This window comes from Balaenoptera physalus (assembly GCF_965194825.1).
Source record: "Balaenoptera physalus genome assembly, chromosome: 20".
Lineage (NCBI taxonomy): Eukaryota > Metazoa > Chordata > Mammalia > Artiodactyla > Balaenopteridae > Balaenoptera > Balaenoptera physalus.
Window position 1 is genome coordinate 64,390,073 of NC_138901.1, and position 20,843 is coordinate 64,410,915.

General features: G+C 62.3%; 1 protein-coding gene across 7 annotated transcripts in view; it reads left to right on the top strand.

Annotated features, from left to right (window-relative positions):
• Positions 1-16,048, top strand: part of TOM1L2 (target of myb1 like 2 membrane trafficking protein) — an 81,892-nt gene extending 65,844 nt beyond the window's left edge. For 2 of the 7 annotated variants that reach the window (XM_082441667.1, XM_082441671.1), the window contains 8 exons: positions 68-116; positions 416-539; positions 1,890-2,007; positions 3,333-3,408; positions 5,427-5,492; positions 10,040-10,099; positions 11,672-11,708; positions 12,345-16,048. In XM_082441667.1, coding sequence (XP_082297793.1) covers positions 68-116; positions 416-539; positions 1,890-2,007; positions 3,333-3,408; positions 5,427-5,492; positions 10,040-10,099; positions 11,672-11,708; positions 12,345-12,499 — 685 coding nt within the window. In that variant the 3' untranslated portion in view covers positions 12,500-16,048. The remainder of the gene's footprint in view (positions 1-67; positions 117-415; positions 540-1,889; positions 2,008-3,332; positions 3,409-5,426; positions 5,493-10,039; positions 10,100-11,671; positions 11,709-12,344) is intronic. The other 5 variants (XM_082441672.1, XM_082441669.1, XM_082441670.1 and 2 more) reach the window with 3 other exon arrangements.
• Positions 16,049-20,843: the final 4,795 nt, after the last annotated feature.

The window sequence follows — 20,843 nt, forward strand, 5'->3', positions numbered from 1 at the left end:
ATGCTGTGTCCCGGGCGCTCCCTCTCCTTACTCCACTCTCCTTACTCCACTTTCCTTTCCCCGTTAGGTTCGAACGATACAGGTCAGGCCGATCCGTTCAAAATGCCAGTAATGGAGTGAGTATTCCTTAAGAATTCTCACCTGTCTGGAGGCCGGGAAACCTGGGGTCTCCTGGGGTTAAAATATTCGGGCGATGGGAGAGCAAGCTCTGGTGGGTGGGCTCTGAGGAGGTGCCGGCAGGCACATCCCTGGCGGGAGGGTGCAAAGAAGCCCCCGGAACCTCGCTGTCCCTTAGATGGGGGAGGGGCGGGGGGTAACTCACAACAGCCCACCCGGGACCCTGGGTGGTGCCTGCCAGCTTTCCCCTCGGGGCCCAGCACGCGGGCCGGGGCTCAGCCCACCTCCTGCCCAGCAGGTGCTGAGCGAAGTGACAGAGGACAACCTCATCGACCTGGGCCCGGGGTCTCCAGCCGTGGTGAGCCCGACCGTGGGGGGCACGGTGCCCCCGTCTTCCCTCTCCTCCCAGCTCGCGGGCTTGGGTGAGTGTCCCGGACCTGCCCCCCGCCCCCCACCACCGGCCTTGTGGGGGACCCGTGGGACAGCGTGTGCCTGGGTCCTGCTGTGCCACTTCAGCTCAAGGCTTGTTCCCTAAACTTAGAGTTTGAACGCGTGTTGGAAAGCAGGGGTGCGGGGTGGTCCGAGGGACCGGAAGCTGCTGGCTTTTTGAAGAAAGGTGGCCGCTGTGTTGTATGTGGCACATTCTCTGTGGCTGGAGTGATTTCCTTCTCAACGTCGCCAGGCCAAGGGGGGCAAGTAGGTGTCAGCTCCTTGGGTGCTTGGCACGTGGGCCCAGGAAGGATGCAGAGGCCACGTCGGGGCTTGGAAGAGTCCGTGGCTGATCGGTGACGTCTGCCCTGGGCTTGCCAACAGGAAGGGGTTTGCTCTCCTTGAACTAACATCGGCGAGTGTGCGCCATCCTCTGAAACCTAAAACAAAAGATGCCATTTTTTCGCAGTTTGTTCAGTTTAATGTGCGTCCGTGACTCTGGATGCCCCACCCGGGCTGGATGAGCCCAGTCTGGGACAGAGGAAGTCACAGTATTACATAACCAGTCAGCACGGCGCTCTCAAAATGCTGTCTTCCACCCTGCGCTTCTGTTTTCTTAATATTTATGTTTGTACCTTCATCTCATTTCAGTTGAATCAAGCTTTTACTTAGTGCCCTGGCAGCTGCTGTAATTCTGGCTTCTCGACATCTCATGTATCCGTAGCCACTGTTTCTCTTTCTCTGCCTTCAGTCCACCCAGCGTGTGGCCACCAGGCTTAATACCTAAAATTCAGATTGGATTCTGCTGCCCCTGCTTTAAAAAGGTCTAGTGTTTCCCCATCGGCTCCTTTGCCTGCGTGTGACCCTCTTCAGCAGACTCGTCTCTCCGCCAGCACCCTTCCCGCGTCGCCCCCTCTGCCCGCCGCCCAGCCCCCTCCCGCTCCTGTGGCAGTTTCCGGTCCCCCGCCCGTATCTCCACCTAATTCTGTGTTGCTGTCTGTCCCCCTACTCTGTGTACCCCCTTGAGGCCAGGAACCGCGCCAGAGTCACCGTGGTCCAGCCAGGGTCGAGCTCTGGCCGTGCGGGCGCCTACGAAATACTTGTCACATAAGTGACCTTGGCCCGTGGGCTCTGTGACCGGCTCCCAGGGGCGCCCTGGCACGGGCAGGAGCCTGCATGGCCCGCCTGCTCGCCGCTCGCCCTCATTCGGGAGCGGCTTGGGGGGGTCGGGGGCTGTTCTCGCTCTCTTCTGCCCCCCCAGGACTTCAGCCCACCAGGTGGCTTCTTCCCAAGGTCAGGCCCACATTTGTTATCGCCCACCCCTCCTCTGTTCTGTTGCACAGACCTGGGCGCGGAGAGTGTCAGCGGCACCCTGAGCTCGCTCCAGCAGTGTCACCCCCGGGATGGCTTTGACATGTTCACCCAGACCAGAGGGAGCTCCTCGGCCGAGCAGCGCAAGACGTATGTGGGGACCCTCCCGGTGGCTCTCAGAGGACGCTGGGCGGGGCTGACCCCGGCCTGGGCCCACGGCCAACACAAAGGGGCCTTTTGTTCACTGGGGCCAGGCCTTTCCACTCCGGTTGCCGGGACCTGGCGGTAGACACAGCTGTTGAGTGGAGGCCAGCACCCGGAGCCGGGCGGCCGTGCGGGTTTCTCCCCTGCTCTCCCTGCCCCCGCGCTGCTGCTGCCTCAGAAACTTCGTCTGTAGGAGGAGCTGGGGGCACGGGGTGGGGCAGGCAGGCACCGAGTTGGTTCGTCGCCCCTGGGGTGCGAGCAGCGTCTTTCCTGACGGGGGCTCTGGTCAAGATGAGCCCTGTGGAATTAGGGGAGTTGATTCCAAAACACACAACCCCCTGCATCTCCCTGGAACCTGCTTTGAGCTTTCTGTTCAGCCTTTGACCACCTCCCCTGGGACCCAGCATCTTGACGCATCCAGCTCTTTGAGTCCCGTACTCAGGATTCAGCAGGTTGACCAGAAGCCCAGGGCCCCAGGCACCTTTTAGCAGAAGCTGCTTTCAAAATGGATACAGCAAAAGAAGTCGGGGAGCAGAGGAAGACAACCCCGCAATGAGTGACAGACCCTCACCCCAGACTGGGAGACCACCTTCCTTGTCAGATGCCACTGAGGCTGCTGCTTTTTTATTATTATTATATTTTTTTATTTTTTATTTTTTTTGGCTGCGTTGGGTCTTCGTTGCGGCGCATGGGCTTCTCGTTGCGGTGCTTCTCTTGCTGCGGAGCACAGGCTCTAGGGCGCGCAGGCTTCAGTAGTTGCAGCATGCAGCCTCAGTAGCTGTGGCACGCAGGCTCTAGAGCGCACGGGCTCAGTAGCTGTGGCGCACGGGCTTAGTTGCTCCGTGGCACGTGGGATCTTCCCGGACCAGGACTCGAACCTGTGTTCCCTGCACTGGCAGGCGGATTCTTAACCACTGTTTCACCAGGGAAGCCAAGGCCGCTGCTTTTAAAATGAGAATTATGACCCCTTTGCCTCTATCTAGCCTCTCCCTCCAAGCAGTTCCGGGCCCTCTGACACCCTGTCCTTGAGCTTTACAAATGCCTCCTAAACAGAGGGAAATGGAGGTGGTACAGAGTCCCAGACCCCAGAGGGAGTGAGTGGCTGGGCTGTGCTTGAACCCAGGCCTCCTGGCTTCAGCTGCGGCCAGACCACGGCCTAAATGCCAAGGCCTCTGAGTACTCGTGAGGAAGGTGCTGAAGCTGGAGGGTGATTGCAGGTCACCACCTGTCCGTCCCCCGTGACCACTCTGCTTGTGCTGCTTCGTCCCCAGGGCCACCTACGAGGACCCCCAGGCCGTCGGAGTACTTGCTTCTGCGGTAGACGGTCGGAAACAGAGCACCGAAGTGGTAGGTCTCTCGCCCTGTTTTTCTGCCTGGAGGGAAAGCGGGGCGGTCTGGTGAAGCCAGCTGGAGAGTTAGGCAGAGCTGGCGGCGCGGAGGGCAGACTGGGGTGAGCCATGTCAGCTCCTGAGTGCCCCCCACCCGTGGGGACGCCCGTGTCAGGACACCCAGGAGGAGACAGGCCGAGGGAGGCAGAGATGTGGGGAGGGCACCCCGCGAGCGACCTTGGGTGGGGCTGCACCCCGGGGAGTCTGATGGGGAGCCCCTGCTCTCCCCCCTGGTGGCTCTGAGCTCTCAGGGTGCAGGGCTCCCATGGCCAGAGAGGGTCTCTCCCCAAAGGCTGCAGTGCCCTGGGGTGGGCGGCGCTCCGACAGAAGGGAAGCCTGTCCCTGCAGGCCCGCCGTCAGAAGGTGGCTGGTGGTCGGGGCTGGTTTGCGGGGTGGGGCTGGAGGGGGAGGAGCAGTGCCGAGGGCAGAGGTGCTTTGAGGTGGAGGAGGGGCTTTTGTGATTTCTGGGAGATCGCAGGTCCCCGAAGGAAAAGGTTTGTGCCTTCGTGCTTCTCGTGAGGAGGTTCCCTTGTCGCCTAACTGAGAAATGTGTGTGGCCGCGAGCGAATGAATGTATGCGGGGGGTGGGGGGGCGGTGGGGGTTAGGGGGACAGTAGCCCCAGAACAGCCGCCCCCCGGCCCGCCCCATCCCGGGCCACAAAGGGGCAGAGCTCATCTGTCCACTGGAGGGGAGCCTGGCTTCCCAAACACCAGCCCTTGGCCTCCCGCAGCCCCTGTCCAAGTGGCCTGGGCAGGCGGCAGTGCTGAGGCCTGGTGTCCCCGGGAAAGCTCGTCCCCTGGTCCCCATGTCCCTTCAGGCTCAGCCAGCTTGGTGAGGGCCGTGCGTCCCTCTGCACCGGCCACCAGGGGGCGCAGAAGAGCCACCCAGGCTGCGGCTCTCAGTGCCCCGCCCCCCACAGAACCCCTGAGGCTGGGCTGTGGGGTGGCCCAGTGGTCGTGTTGCTGAGGACCGCCCCCCCGCCCCAACTCAGGGTACCAGGGAGCCAGTAAGGCCGGCCCTTCCTCCTGGCCCAGCTGGCCAGGCCGGCCCGGTCAGCTTTCCACTCTGCCTCCAGGGCCCGCCCCGCCCAGGCCAGGAGCTGCCTCTGCCAGTGCCCAGGGTCCAAGCACAGGAATGCAGCCAGCTCCCTACCCTTCACCCGGGGTGCCTGGCCTGCCTCCTGTTTTCAACGTTTCCGCCTGCAGCAGGCAGGCTGCTCCTCGTGTGCCCTGCTCGATGGGGTGTTGCAGGGAGCAGGGTTCGTGTGGGCTGTGTGTGTGCGTGTGCGTGTGTGTGTGCCTGTCTGTGGGTGTGTCTTTGTATCTGTGTGCACACACACTTATATGCATCTTCAGGCCTGTACTTCGGGTTATGTTGTTCCATATCCTAAACAATGCTGCTCTGGAAATGAAAACTGGGCCAAGGGAGAAATTAAGAACACAACAAAGAGGAAAAAACTGTGTAGCTACACTTTCACGGTACAACCAAATCAGTAGTTCTAACTTTAAATACTTTTATCATTTAGAAAAGGCAATATCCCCAAATTCATCATTCACATTAAGAGTTTGGAAAAAGAACGCACAGGTAACTGAGGAGGAAAAAGATAATAAGTAAGAAGAAAGTAGAGATGATTGTGCAAAAGCTGGTTCTGTGAAGCCGCCCCTCGGTGACCCTGAGAGCCCAGGCGGAGGGCAGCCCTGGCCGGCCTTCTGCGGCCCCAGGAGGTTTCCCGGGGGCGCGGGAACAGGGGTTCAAGTGTGTGTTACCCTCTTGGGGTCCCTGTTACTAAACGCCTCTTCTTTTATCCAGGAGGTAAGGGCATGTTTGGGGGGTGGGCCGCTGGGTCCCAGCTCCTCAGGTGACGGGGGACCAGCTCTGACAGTGGCTTTTCTGTTTCCACGACATGTGCTATTGCCTTCTTTACCACGGGTCTTGCTGTGACTTTCCTTTCTGGGACTTTTCTGTCCTCGGCCCAGAAGAGAGGTAAAGGTGGGGACTCTTACCTGGAGCCCATAGACAGCTGGCTCATAGCCCAAGGAATGGTGAGAGGTCACCAGCCGCGCTGAGCCCCTTGTCCCCCCACCACAACCACCCCTGGCGCTTCCCTCTTCTCGCGGGTGCCCAGTCTTCCCCTCCTGTCTGTCTCCTTAAGCCGCAGACTTCCAGCCCCAGAAACGCCATCTCTGGTTTTCTGTGGCGGTCCGGGCATTTGCAGGAGTGAGGGGAGGGCCCTTTCCCTCCTTCTACCGTTTCTGGAGCTCTGGGCAGTATTCACTTTTCCAGGATGGGCACAAGTTACTGTGGCCTCTGCTTGGGAGGGGATGTTTCTAAGAGGACAGACTCAAAGCATCTGACTGTGCAGAGAACTCCGCCCAGCCTGTGAATGTGGCAGTCTAGGCCGATGGGGTTTCGTCCTGTAATTGTTTGTGCCCACTGTGTCCCCCGGGAGGATCTGAGACCTCCTAAAGAAACACACAAACGCTCTTGGAACGGAATAAGAAGATGCTGGGTATCGTACACGCAGTCAGCCTCAGGAAGTAGGGCGTCCATGGCTCCAAGACCCGGGAGGATCCCTCCTGCCTCGTGATCAGGTGGCCCCAAGTCTGTGCACAGAGACTTGCTGCAGGCTGCCTGCGGTGCAGGGACGATTTCACCTGAGACCAGGGTCTGTGCGTGGTGGACCTGAGCGGGAGACCTAGACACACCAGGAAGAAGCCTAACTGACCCCTTGGGGCCGGGCCAGCCTGGGGCCAGGGGAGGGCTCTTCAGGCTGGGCCAGCATGCCCGAGCCTGCGGGCAGCACAGGGTCACCTGCCTAAGCAAGTGTGACCAGCTCTCGAGGACACGGGTCAAAGGGCCGTCAGAGCCGGGGGTCAGGGTGTCTGCCTGCCCAGCTGGGAGCTGGCGACACAGCACAGCCAAACTCGGGGGGCCGTCTCCCTCCACCTGCCGGCAGCCGGTCCTGCTTGCTGCACTGGACCCCAAGGCCGTTCTTAGGGACATGGGCTAGCCCGGCCCCTTGTTTGCTTCTCTGGGGACAAGCAGGGGCTCTGGCCCACACGTGCGGGTGGCCTTAGAGCAGCACTCCTGGAGACCGTGTCCACTCCACTGTCCAAATTGGGAGGATCCAGCCGTGTGTCCTTGTGCCTATTAGTCCTGCAAAAAATGATACTGCCCACACAGCCGCCCCGCGTGTGGCTTGGCAGCCGGTGGTGGCGCCCACCCCTGCCCGGCCCCACCTAGAGCTCCAGTCTCCGACTTCGGAAACAAGCCCGACTAACAGCTAACCCCGTGTCTCACCTGCCCAACTGCAGTGTTTTGTTTTGTTTTCTTCTAAACAGCGTATATTAATTGCTTTGCCTCATTTCCCATAGCATAGAAACCCTGAGTCTTTCCAAACCTGCCAAGTACAAATTCTTTACTTGGAAACTTTTTGTACTATTGAGTGAGACCAAAGGGCCTGTAGACTGAGCCTCAGGTTGGGGAGGTGGCAGGAGAGCTGTCGGGGGCCAAGAGCCCCTGGAAACATCGCACCCGAGCGCAGCACTTGGTCTGGCCGCGTTGGAAATGGTACAGGTTTCCTTGCGGGAAGGCGTGTCGGGCGTCCAGGTCCAGCACCAGGCCCGTTACCGTGGAGGAGAGCCCCAAGAACCTTCTCGAGCAGCCTGCCTGGGGACGGCGGTGCTCTTGCCTTTCCCGGCGGCGGTCAGAGGCCTGTCACCCACACGCAGGGTGCAGCCAGGATAGGTGAATGAGTATCAGTAGCAGCAGGAACCCAAGGAGGTTAGTGAAAAGTCTGCCGCTGCCCAAGCCCAGGCTTGGGGCGGGGCCCCCTACGCAGACCTGGCGGCGCACTTACCCCTTTGAGCCGGTGACCCTACCGCCCACACGCAGGGCTGCCGGCCTGAGCCCAGGCTGGCCCACCGCTGCCACGTCCACGGCTACCCTCCGTATCCAGCGCCTCAGCCAGCCAGCCCCGTGCAGCCGTCCTCGGAGCGAGGGAGTTTGGGGGGCCGGTCTGTATCCAAGGGTGTACCCACACGCGCTCCCTTTATTTTTTTCTCGTTGCATCTGTTTCCCTTTCCGTCTCCTTCCTCCAACTCACCCTCTGGCAGCCCCCTTGCCCGGGAGGTGCTCACCCCAGGGCGAGTCAGAGCCCAGGTCGCTCAGGGTGAGAACGCTGAGGCCTCTCAGGCCTGGGGATGTGCGCGCAGCCGAGCGGTGACAGAGCAGCTCCTGTTTGCGGGGCAGCGCGAGTGTCTAGTGTGTCTGAAGCACCCGGTTTGGGGGCAGCTTTGCCGTGCTCCTGGCTCCGTGCTCCCCCATCGATTCCCAGGCAGGCGGCTCGTGAGCCCAGGCTGCGTCCAGCCTGGCAGGGCGGCCCATCCCCCCGTCACGTGAGCTCTCCTGTCACCCACACCCGACTCCACGTGATGCACGCCCTCGGCCAGCGCCTCAGTCAGGGCTCAGGCCCGACGGCTCCGGCATCCCTGGGTTTCTGAGTTAGAAACGGAAGCGCCCGATTGGAACTGAAGGGCTCTGGGGTCGTGAGTGGCGGAAGCCATTGCCCTGTTTCACAGACCAGGCTGAGGCCCCAAACCTGGGGCTTCTTGGGGCCCCGGAGGTGGGGAGCTCCTGGGAGGGAGCAAGTCCAGCCGAGGAGAGGGAAGAACTATGCTCCCACCCCTGACTTGTGGGGGGCAGGCTTGTTTTGAGGGGTGCGGAGCTTCTCACGTCAGTGTTTATTTTCTGAGCGTGCTGGCTCTCAAGATCGGTCCAGAGGAGAAAACTGAGGCGCCATCCCCGGCCCCACGGGACCAATTCTGAACAGTAACAAAAAAGTTACGAGCAAAACCTGAAGGCCTAAGGCCCATGACACCTTAGTGTCTTTTTTCAAGCTTTGCGACCTGAGGAATCTCTGCTCCTCCTGGGCGGGCCGAGGCTGGTGGGTGTCAGGGCCCCCCCCCCCCCCGCCCTGCTCCTGCAGCTGGAGTTGGCGGGTTTCTCCCTGGAGACACACTGACTTCCCACGCTTAGTCCTGGGGATTTGGCGGTGTGGCACGAGTCCTCCCCGAGGCTGGGCGTTCCGGCTTAGAAGCAGCATGATAACGAAAATTGGCATCTCCTGTCATGGGAACATGTTGGGCAGAAGCCCCGTCAGCAGGCGTAAAAAACTGGCCGGTCGCACCCTGGATGCCGCTGGCCCCTGCTCCGTGGGGAGGGAAGTCGGCTTCAGGTGCTGCCAGCAGCCCCTTGGCGTCCTGCCCGGAGGGAGGACCACATGTTCCTTGTCACCATGAGTCATATCAGGGTGGTTTGAACTCCTTGATATTTTTTCATTTCAACATTCTTAAGTCTCCAGTAGGTCAAAGAAATAAAATGGCAACATAGACAGAATCTCTCTAATCTGATCGAGGTTGGCCTGAGCCTCTCTGAAACACATGTGGAAGCCAGAGGAGGGTCTGCTGGCCTGGCTATGTGACACTGGGGTGAACCCAGCTACAGACACAGTGCAGGCAATTTTTCTAGAAATAGTGAGCTTGTGAGTGAGTCCCAGGAGGTACTTCCCAGGCCCAGCCGAGGTGAGGATGCAGGTCACCTCGATCAAGGGCCATCCACTCATTTATCTAGTCTGGGAGCCAACATTTCATTAACGTGGCTTCGAAGGGGTTAAAGGTTACTTTTACTTCTTATCACATTATCATTTTATTATGTCTGACAGCAGCTTACCTATTTCTAGGCAGATAGATTTTCAGGCCCTGGGCATGGGTGGCGCAGGCGTGGACAGGGCCCAGGCACCAGAGGGGTGCCCTCCTTTGCTCAGGACCCTGGTCCCCCCCTCCCAACCGCTCCCCTGCTCCCCCGGCCCCCCCCCCGACTCCCCTGCTTTCAGTTACACTTCTTTTCTTTGATGCTGGGGCCACAGACAGCCACTGAAAGCTGGGAGGAAAGGGTGGGAATGAGAGGAGGCTGCTGCATTCAGGCTTCTTCCTGATTTTTCCACTAAAGAGACACAAAGACAACCAAAGCCCGCGGTCCCTTTTGTCATCAAAGCCCTTGCTTTGGCCTGTGTCTGCTGTTGGAGGAATGTGCTGGCCTGCTGTGGGCCAGGCCCCACCCAGGCCTGGGTGCCCTTCCTGCTCAGAAATGCCCCAGGACACCATCCTTTCAGTGAGCGAGCCTGGACCACCTGCCTCCTGCCCTGCCCTGGGCGGAGGGCCACGCGGCTGCCCCGTCCTGTTGGGGCTGAGACTTGTCGCAGATGGAGGGGCTCCACGCCCCAGGGCTGAGAGGGGGACACACTAGTCAAAAAGTTATCCACTGAAGAACGCGTACTGCGCCTCCCTCCCCACTGCGTCCCGTCCCGTCCCGTCCCGCCCCCCGCTGGCCCCGCTTCCTAGAGCTGCTGCTTCCCTCACCTGCCATCCCACTCGCGGCTGCCTGCGTGCCCGCCTGCTATGCCAGCGTGTTCTGCTCTGTGTGCGTCTGGCTCCGTCGGGCTGCTTGGGTTGACGTGTCCGCTGTTCTGTCTCCCCTGCCTGGCCGCGGGCTGCCTGGCCTGCCTGGCCGCTGCCTGCCGCTTCCATAGATCCCCGTGGTGCAGCCGTCTGTCATGGACGACATTGAGGTGTGGCTCAGGACCGACCTGGTGAGACTCGACTTTTCTATCTCGTGTGGGGAGTGGCGAGGCCGAGGCGCCTCGGAGGACAGGAGGCCTGGGGGCCGGCGCGGGGCCGCTCCCTGGGGAGGTGGAGGAGGGGAGGCAGGGCAGACGCACCTGGGGTCCGCACCTGCTCGGGGGCCCGGCCACACCACCCCCAGGACGCACACTGACTTTTCCCAGTTACTGCGGTTTCAGGTGTGTGTGTGCTTGGGTTCTTTTGGTTTGGGGTTTTTGTGCGCTTTTTAATTTATATTTTTATTTTTATTCATTTATTTTTTGGTTTTCATTTTTTTCTTTTAATTGTGAAATTTACACAGACATGAGTTGGTGTTTGTTTTTTAATTCACTCTCATCCCCCTTCCCCGGCATCTCCTGCTATCTTGGATTTAATGGTTCCAGGGACCATTGTCTTTATCCCCAGAGATGGGCAGGAAGGTTAGGACATCGTGCAGCTGCCAAGGGCAGCCGGTCTGAGAGGGGAGGGCTGTGCTGCCGGTCCCCCGCTGCCCCCTGCCAAGCACTCTCACCACCGCCCCCAGCCCCCCACCCCGGGGCTGCTGAAGAAATGCACCCTGAGAGGGGAGATGTTTGTCCATGGTCACGGCTGGTGGGACTCTCCCCGTGACCTGAGGACAACTCGTCTCTTGCTTCTCGCTGCCTCCCCTCAGGACACCCCCCCCCCCCAACTAGGACGGCAGACCTCAGCCCCCGGGACGGGCCTCCTGCCGCTCCGGGCCAGCCCCCAACCCCCCCACCAAAGCCGGGCTTTCCGAAGACTCGGGTGCCGTGCTAGGGGAGGAGGGGCCCCCCCATTTCGCCTTTCCCAGGGAATGCCCGGAAAGAAACAGCTCCCATCGCAGAGCAGGCAGGCCAGGGCCCCCACCTCACGGGGGGCACCCACGCTCGAGGGCCAGGGACCCCCCCAGCCGGCCGCGCGGCAGGTCAGGGGCAGAGCCAGGAAGGAAGCCCGGGCCGTGTCCGCTTCCCATCACTGTGCAGAGTTCCCAGTGGCCCCCACGTTCCCACACAGAATTGACGCCCCAGAGCCTCCCCAGTGACGGCATCGGGGCGCAGGAGGATGCTGGCGCCGCCCCCAGGAGGCTGCAGCCGAGCAGCCCCCCTGCCAGAGCGCCGCAGGGTCTGGCCCCATGCTTCCAGGCCTCACGCAGTTCCCCGCTGCCGCCCTGTGGCTGCCCGCGAGGGGACGCCCAGTGGAGGAGCGCCCGGGGCCCTGGCTGCCTGAGGCACAGCCTCCTGGCCGCCCTGCAGGCCTGCCCCGCGGCTCAGCCGGAGAACGAGCCTGCACCTTTTAGAATTTTTCTGACCCTTCTGGGGGATCAAAACCTAGAACCTACTCTTTTTGTTTTTACTTTTTAAAAACAAAGTTTCTGTGTCTCCGATAAGACGAGAGCAGTGCTTTGCTCTTACAGAACTCGGGGGGTGGGGGGGGGGGACGGGAAGTAGGAAGTTTTGCTCGGGTGCCGCCCTGGGGTGGCCGAGGGCGGGAGCGGCAGCAGGGCGGGCGGGTCCTAATGTCCTCTCTCTGCTCTCCCACAGAAGGGTGACGACCTGGAGGAGGGCGTCACAAGCGAAGGTAGGCCACCCCCCCAACCCGCTGCTGCTGTGCCCACCCCAGGCTCTGGGAGCCCCCGCCGCCCGCCATGCCGCCTGGGCGGGCCTCCCTTGCGGGCTCCTGGGCTGTGTCCCACCCAGGCCTTGTGCTGATGAGGGAGGTGCCGCAGCTGGGGAACAGTAGGCACAGTTGGCAGCCCCGGGTCCACGTGACCCCAAACCTGCACTGCTGACCAGTTTGCCCCCGCCAGATGCTCAGTGCAGCTGAAGCAAGACACATGCCATGCAGTCAGCAGGGCACCCTGTGGCCGCACAGCTGGGCCCCTCTGCAGGCACAGAGCCCTGCTTTGTGGGTGTGGGGGGGTTTCCCTGCCAAGTTCAGGGAGGAGCTCACCCCTCCAGCTCCCCCTGCCCTGCCTCCTATGCTGATCTGGACGGTGGAAAAGCTCCAAGTCAGTGGTGGGGCAGGAATCCTAACTGGCACCCCCCAACCCCCCCACCCCACCCCGCCGGCTTGTGGCGGGCTTCCCGCTTGCCCTGGTGGTGGCGGAGGAGGAAAGGGGGCGGGTGCTCTGTGGGGAGCAGGTGGGTGTGGCTGTTGGAGCCTCAATGCAGCTGAGCCCTTACCAATCCCAGCCGGCCTTGTTTTGTGTTGCAGAGTTCGATAAATTCCTTGAAGAAAGGGCCAAAGCTGCCGAAATGGTTCCCAACCTCCCCTCTCCCCCAGCGGAGGCCCCGGCCCCGGCCTCAGCCTCAAATCCCTCCAGCCGGAAGAAGCCGGAGCAGTCAGAGGACGCTCTCTTTGCCCTGTGAGCTGTCCTGTGGTTGGGCCCCCCCCATGGCAGGTCACCTCTAGCTCCCCCCATCCACACCAGGCACTGGCCACTCTTCCCATCCCCAGCCCCCACCTGGTCCTGCGCTGCTGTGTCTCCATGGAAACGCCACTGTGTTTGCTCCCAGGCCTCCCGCTAGTCAGGACCAGCTTTAGCCACCCTCTCTGTGGGCGGCGGGACAGCGTCGCTGTAGTCACAGCCCCTCAACTTCTGCTCTTCCTGCCCACCAGCTCCCTCTGCCTGTTTCTTCCCAGGAAGAGCCCGCAGCTGGTCCAGCCCCAGGCAGGGCAGTCCCTTTGGGTCTGTTCCTGAGCAGTTCCTCTGGTCACCTGCGCACAGAGAAGGGGCTCAGGCCCCAGCCCCTTCCCCGGCGTGCCCCTCCCCAGCTCAGCGGGCCTCTCCTGCCCTCCCGTGCCCCCCTCTGTCCCAGAAATGGCAGGTCTGCACCTGCAGGCTTGGTCGCCCTCCCCGGACTGCTGCTGCCTGATGAGTGTCGGCACTTTAGAAGGCTCTGTGGGTGCCCACGGGTGGCGTCTCTCACCTGCCATCTGCTTGACCCTTTCTTCATACTCAGCTGCTAGCCCAGACCCACGTCCAAGCTGGCTCAGTAGCCGAGCCTGAGACCAAGGGGTCCCCTGCGGGCCTGCATGCTCCTGGTGTGGGCAGAGCCATGGGCTGTCAGGAGGGCAGCTCGCAACCCTGGCCGGTCAGCTCTTGCAGAGATAACATTACTGTCGCCAAGCTGCCCCTGCGCACCGCAGGCCCTGTGGCCGCCCCACCTGTGGAGGGGCCTGCACAGTGAGGGCTGGCTCTGGCCAGCTTGGGAGAGCTTTGCACGTTGGTGAATGTGCTTCGGCCTGGTCTGGGGCAGCCTCCACGCCTCCACCTCCAGGGCCCAGCAGCAGGCGGTGTTGCACCCCAGGCGAGATCCCAGTGACCAAAGGCCCCTGCACTCTACTGGGCGGGGCCTCAGCCTCCCCTGCAGACTGTCCTGAAGCCTGACCTCCTCCCACCCCAGACCCCGCGCCCAGCCAACCTAGGAGGGGCTGGCGACACCCACTCCTGTCTTGGGTCCTCGCTGGTATCTCGGGCCATGGGCAGGGCACTAGCCGCTCGGCTCAAGTCCGGTCCAGCCTGGGCCGCCCTGTGCTGTGGCCCAGAAGAGCGAACACACTGCTGCCGCGGCTTCCGCCAGCCTGTGAGCCCCGGCCCAGGTCAGCGTTCCAGCACGCACTGCCTGGGCGTCGGGGCAAGGCCTGGCTGGGCCACCTGGTGGGCCTGGCCCGCGGCGTGGTCAGCCCTTCCCACCTGGCAGCCCAAGCAGAGAGAAGAGGCTGGGCCTGACACAGGCCGGGATCAGTGCCGCCGTGGGCTCCAGGGGGAGCGTTTAGGACGGGGCTGGAGGGCTGTGCGGGGCACCGGCAGGAGCAGGTGTGGAGGAAAGCGGGGTGCTGCCCGCCTGGGACCCACACCCAGCCTGGCACCCTCACCCAGCCTGGCACCCTGCAGCTTCCTCTGGAAAGGAGGCCTGGGGTCCAGCTGGGGCTGTCAACACTCCAGTTCCTCAGAGGGCGCTCAGGAAGTCCCCACCACGGAGCTGGGCGCGCCTGCCTGCACCCCGCCCGGCCCCGACACTCAGACAGCTGCACCCCTCTCCTCGGCGTTTCCAAGGGCGGGGCCCCGAGGCCGGGATGGATGCTGAGCAACTGAAGTTGGCTGACCTGAGCTGCAGAGAAGGCGGCTGGGTGGCCCGGCTGTCCCTGGCGACCCTGGCTGGTATCCCCAGGCCTCGGGCGCAGCCTGGGGAGCATATCTCTCCGGGGGCGGGGGACAGTGGGCCTCCGGTGGTCAGTCCCACGGGAGCTGCAGCAGCCAGGCCCAGCGTCTGCTGAGGGAGGAGCCGGCCTCCCACGCGGCGAAGCAGGGAGCCCAGGGGTCTCCCGATGGAGGGTGAAGTGGAGACGTACCTGCCCAGGGAGGCCCCGCAAAGCTGCCCGCCAGCTCCAGCTACTCAGCCAGGCACAGCTGAGAGAGGTGGGGCCGCTGGGGCGGCGGGTGGTGGCAGCCTCGCTGGCCGTCCCAGCTGGAGCTGCCCCTCTGCTCGCCCATCAGGTCACAGCAGCCTGCCCCACCCGTAGGCCAGCCTGGGAAGCAGGTGCCCAGGACGGTGCTGCTCAGCCCTTCCTGTCCTGAGCCGTAGGCGCCCTGGGCCCCTCCCGCTGGCTCCCTTCCACCTGGGGGGCACGGCGCTCGGGAAGGGAAGCTGGCCAGAGCCTTCCGCCCTGGGGAGTGGGACCCTCCGAGCCACCAGCCTCTCCCCCAGTGTTAGACATCACAGATACAGTATGTACTTAATTACACTACATTATTGCTGGGATTCCTTATAAGCACTAATTATACCTGATTATAGGTTAAAATATTTATTTTGTCAAGATATTTTCTTGGGGATGTGTTTAACCTTTTCTGTGTTGTGTGCTGAGATGTGAAAACTAACCCTCTCCTGCCTTTCTGGCCAGTGGGCAGCAGCACATGGCACTAAGTGCAGTGGGACCTGGGCACTGGCGGGCCTTTGGCCAGCCTGCCCCAGAGCGGCCCCTGCCCGGAACCCCCAGGCACCGTGCAGGCCGACCGGCCCAGGTGACACGTGAGCGACTGGCTTATCAGCACGCGCGGGACAAGGGCCGCAGAGCTGCAGCGGCTCGTTGCTGGCCGGGCCAGAGGGCAAGGTGGCCGTCGGCCGTCCGTCCTCCTGTCTCTCTGTCAGCCCCCTCAGTGTGAGCGACCGTGCTGTCTGCCCTGGGCCACGCTGCTTTGGCTCGCTGCCCTCGCCCTCCTCACCCAGGGTCCAGAGCAAGGGGCCTGGGGAGGCGTGAGGCCTGGGCCTTCACTGAAGGCCCCAGCGGGGAGAGGGGACCGGTGGCTGCAGGCGCCCAGACTCTGCTCTTCCCGTCCCTTCCTGCTGCCACAGCCCCACTTGCCTACGCACGCTTCTAACTCAGTCCAGCCCAGCCTTCCGGAGGGTCCGAGGGGGCTGTGGGCTGGCGAAGGGGAAGCACCGTGGAGGGCGGCAGTGCTCTGCACTGGCTGCCGCCAGGTCCGGGCCCCTCCCCCGTCCCCGACGTGGGCAGAGCCGGCTCCGCCCCCCCGGGCTGAGTGTGTGCACCCAGAAGACGCCCGGTGGCCCCCGCCTCTCCCAGTGCCCTGCTCCAGCCCATGCTGTCCCTGGGGCGCCCTGGGAACAGCTGTCAACCGCGGAGTATCACTGCGTCTCTCCAGGCACTCCTGGAGGAAGGGGCGGATGGATATTTATTTCCTCGAGTTTGCACTTGATCTGTGAGGGTTCTCAGGTTTGTTGTCCGGCATCCCACAGCCTGGCGGTCCGTCACTGTCTCTGCCGGCAGACTCCTCTCTCTAGAGGGGAGTCAGCGACACCAGAGCGTCTGTCCGCCCACTGGCTCTCCTTCCAGATATGTCTGTCTAGTTTGGGATCTTGCATGTAAAATACTTCACAATAAACAAACAAACAGACTGTTGTTGTGTGATCTCTGTCAAGTCGGCGGTGACTCTCTGGAGGGCCAGCCAGATCTGACCACCTGCTTTCTCTAAGCAGTGGCGGAGTGGGCCCTGCTGGAGGGCGCAGCCAGGGAAGCTCGCCACCCCACCCAGCCCCAGCCATGCCCAGGCGGCCGAGCAGCCCCTACCCTGGAAGCCCCCTCCCCCGCCCCGTGCCTGCCTACCCTGGAAGCCCCCTCCCCCGCCCCGTGCCTGTCCCTGCTTGGCCATCCTGGGGCACCGCCTGCTTTGGGGGCGTCGGTTGGAGAGGCTGTAAACCCGCCACAGCCTGCCTGACAGCTCAGACCAGGGGCCGTGGTTCTTCCTACGTCTCTTACCGGGTCCCGGGAGCATCCAGGCCTGAGCCACCACCTCAGTGCCCTCCGCTGGGCTCCCCGAGCTTGGCTGGCTGCTGGACTTGAGAGCCACTGCTCCCCTTTTCTGGAACAGCTTTACTGAGATGTAGTTCACGTAACATGAGTTCACCCATTTAAAGTGTATAATTAGGGACTTCCCTGGTGGCACAGTGATTAAGAATCTACCTGCCAATGCAGGGGACACGGGTTCGAGCCCTGGTCCGGGAAGATCCCACATGCTGCAGAGCAACTAAGCCCGTGTGCCACAACTACTGAGCCTGTGCTCTAGAGCCCACGAGCCACAACTACTGAGCCCACGCACCACAACTGCTGAAGCCCTCGCGCCTAAGAGCCCGTGCTCTGCAACAAGAGAAGCCATCGCCATGAGAAGCCTGCGCACCACAACGAAGAGTAGCCCCCGCTCGCCACAACCAGAGAACAGCCCGTGTGCAGCAACGAAGGCCCAACGCAGCCAAAAATAAGTAAAATAAATTTATAAAAAAAATAACAGTGTATGATCAGGTAGTTTTTAGCACATTCAGAGTCGTGTGACCCTCATCACAATCAATTTTAGAGCATCTTCATCACCCCAAAAAAAAACCCCTGCTCTTTAGCAGTTACCCCCCTCAGCACCCTATCCCTTTTAAAAAGGCTTCGCGTCTCCTCTCCTGTGCTGGGAGCTGGGCGCTGCTGCAGGCGGCGGTCTTCTGGGAAGCAGGCCTCTTCCTGAGGCTCAGGGGCCTTGCGGGGGCCTATGCCTTCTCCAGGTGGCTCAGGGGAGGTGGGGAGCCCTTTAATCCCTTCACCTCCCAGGGTTCAAGGACGCACCTCAAGTGGGATGGACTCATCAAGCCCCCAGGTGAGCCTGGAATAAATGCAGAGACATCTGCCCACGTCTCATGTGCAGGTGAGAAGACCAAGGCCCTGACGTTTGCCTGGGATCAGCTGCAGAACCCCGCTCAAACTCAGCCCTTGGGCCTCCCAGACCAGGGCTACAGAGGAACGGGCAGGGAGGGCACTGTCTCTGTCTCCATGGCCACCAAGGGAGCTGCCCCCCGCCCCCCACACCAGTCCTTCTGGGAGGGCAGCTCAGGAGGGGGCTGCCATGCCTGCTGATAGGAGACTGGGGCCACGTTCAGACCTCCGCCAGCTCAGGTGGGCCTCAGTTGGAGTGAGATAGAGGCCCCGCGCCGGGGGAGTCTGGGAGCAGCCTCCAAAGTGTGGGCCCCCATCCCTGTGAATGGAAGGCATGTCCCCTGTGCAAGGCACTGTGTCCCTGACCCGTGCACAGTGAGTTGGCCCTGAGACTCCACCGTGGACTCGAAGGGATGCCACGGGCTTCAGCCCGTGTTCCTGAGAGCCTGCGGTGTGCCTGGTCCTGCCGGAAGGGAGGGGCTGCCGCTCAGGTCCTGCCCTCGGGGAGCTCGCAGCCTGGTCCAGTTCCCAGAATCAAGGACACTTTGCAGCCAGGAAGCCCTGGAGCCCTCTTCCAGGGCCTGCAGGGCAGGGAGGCCCTGGGGGAGCAGCCAGAGACTGGAGAGATGGGGGCAGCGTGGGAGCACCGTGGGTCCACTCATGGCTCACGGCCCCCTGTCCGCCAGTCCCCCACTGAAACACCCGAGGAGGAGTCTTTCTACAACCACCCCTCTTGCAAGGAAAGGGTCTCTTTGGGGTCCTGAGGGGCCAGGGTGGGCAGACAAGAGGACTCGAACAGGCACGACTCACCCAGAAATACCGTTTGCTGCAGAGGAGCCCCTGCCAGCTCTTGCTGGGTGGACATCAGGGGGTCTGTGCAGGGGGTCCAGGCCCTCAGCACCAGGGAGTCCAAGGGACGTGCCATTTCCTCCCCACCCCCGCCCGGGGCTGCAGGCCTGGGGCAGGTCCCTGAGCTCCGGATGATGTGAGAAATGGGGTCATGGGTAGTTAACCCAATGCCTCCAGGGCCCTGCCTGGGTGGATCCCAGGGTCAGAGGGGACTGGGGAAGCTCACAGGCCGTTGTAGCCTGCTGTTGCCAGATTGTCCCATTTTTCAAGAAAAGCCAGGAATCCAGCCTTCAGGTGAAATGTACATTTGACAATGGACTCAAAATCAGAACCCGTGTATACTTGGATGTGGCCCATGGGTGTCAGCTGATGCCTCACTCTCCATGTCTGTAAGGCCCACCCCTCACTGTGCTGCAGACCTTGGGGTTCAAGCAGCTCTTCTGTTGAGGGTTTACTGCCAGAGAGGCTCAGAGAGAGCTAGAAATGAGTTGCACAGCGCACAGTAGAGGGCAAACTGTCAAGGGCCATGTAGTTCCATTATGTCTGATGCGGGGGTGGGGGGAACCCAAGGCTCCCTGCTGGCTCTGTACGGCCTCGGCCACAGCTGGGCAGGTCCCAGCTCGGCTGCTGCAGAATGAAGGACAAACGGGCAGGTGGGTGGCAAGGAGGCTCCAGGAGTGGGGAGGGGTCTCGGTAGCCTGTGAAGCTACGCCCAGTGCCGGCAGCCCTGGCAACTCCCGTGCCTGCCCCGCCACTCATCCCTGAGCTCGGGCAGCGAGGACATGGCTTGGCCTTGCCCGCGCTGGACACCTGCCCAAACGGCTCTGAACCCACAGAAGATGCCCCTGAGCCTCTCGGACTCCCGGGGCAGAAGTGAACCCGGCCTCACAGTTGGCACACGGGGCCGGGTGGGCCGGGGACCGGAGACCGCGCGGGACGCCGGCTCTGGGCCGGGCCGGGCCGTAGGGCGGGGCGGGGCGCCCGGGTCGGTCAGGCGGCGCACGTGACCCGGCCGCTGGGAGCCGGGCGCTGACGCCGCGTCACCCCACCCGAGGCCGCGCGCCCATTGGCTGCGCCGCGGGCCGGGGCGGGGCTCGTCCGGCCGGCGCCCCCGCCGCTCACGGCGCGCGTCCCCGCGGCCTCGCTCTCCTCACCTGTGAAATGGGATGCCGTCCTACCGGGGAGTAAGGGGTTAACGCGGACGCGCGCAGCCCCGCACGCTGCGCGGTGCGAGCGCAGAGCCCCCGGGAGGGTCGGGGGAGGGGCCCGCAGAGGAGCAGGTTCCCTGAAGAGCCGCAGCCCCAGCCTGCTTTCCCCACCCTCCCCTGGACACTTGCCCGGCTGGTCTCAGGCTGCGCAGCGAAGCGTGGTCTCTTTGGTGGCAGATCCTTACCCCCTCCCACGGCTGGGCCCTACAGGAGGCTTCAGCCAGGCTTCACTGCAACTGGCGGCTCGAGTCCAGGCTGCAGGTCTCCGTGGGCCTTGCCTCACCTTCTCTCCCAAACTGCTGCAGTTATGCGTGCATATTGACTGAGTGTGCTCTTTACATATGCGGTAAACGCGTCTAAAGGACAGTCAGGCAGGTCTGTCGTGACCATGACTGCAACACACCTTACCTGCCTCTGCGGAGTGATGGCAGGAAGGGGTGTTCTCATTTTACAGAGACTCAGAAAGGTGAAGTAAGTGGTTCCAGGTCACGCAGCAAGCAAGCGAAAACCCGGACCTGCTTCCTGACTCTGAGAAGGTGGTCTTCAGGCTTCACTTAGCACCCCCTCCTCTCCCCGGGAGGGACTGTTGGAATTTTCAGGGAAGCCACCAGATTCCCAAGGTCCCCTGGGTGCTTGGCTCCTACTTGGGGGGTGGTGGGGTCTAGGGCGTCAGGATGCAAGGGGCTGAGAAGGGGGATCCCTCTGTTCCCCATAAGTTCATCCGGAGGGCCAGGCCCTTGGGGGGGGGTCCTTGAGCAGGGCCACTTGGGGAACAGATGTGGTTTGGAGGCCCCCGTGTCCTGGCCACCCCTATTCTGGGTAATTTTCCACAGCAGCCACTTCTGGGAGGGGAACAAAGAGCCCTGCGTGTCTAGGCTGAGCCTCAGGGACTTGGGCCTCCAAGGCCTCTCTTGGCCTGGGCACCCCCCTTCCAAAGTGCGCCACTAATTTCACTCTGTCAGAGGGTGTGGCCAGACAGGCTATATCTGGAGCCTGAGCAAAGCAGTACTCGGGATGGCTGGATTCACTGAGGCAGGGGGCTAGGGAGGCCTGGGGATCCAGGCCTTTGATAAGTCTCCTTGGCTGCCCCTACCAAGGGTGCCTCTCTGCTTGCATACCTCCAGGGACAGGGAGCTCACTGCTTTCCCACTTTCAGTACCTGATGTTAGTTCTGGTTTATCTCAGTCCACCTCATTAGACCCCTCCCTTGCCACCTAGCTCTGGCCCCAATCCATAGGACCCAGGGTCCCGGGTCCAGCCCTCTCCCCAGCCTAGCTGCCTCCTCTGACCTGGCCCCAGCCTGTCATGAACCAGGGCAAGGTGGCCCAGGTCTAAAGCACAGTCTGCTCCTTCATCCCAGCTGCTCCTAGGGACAGACACCAAGATGTGAGTCTCTTCCTAGGAGCAGCTGGATGGGAGATGGGGGTCAGAGGGCCTTGGGGCC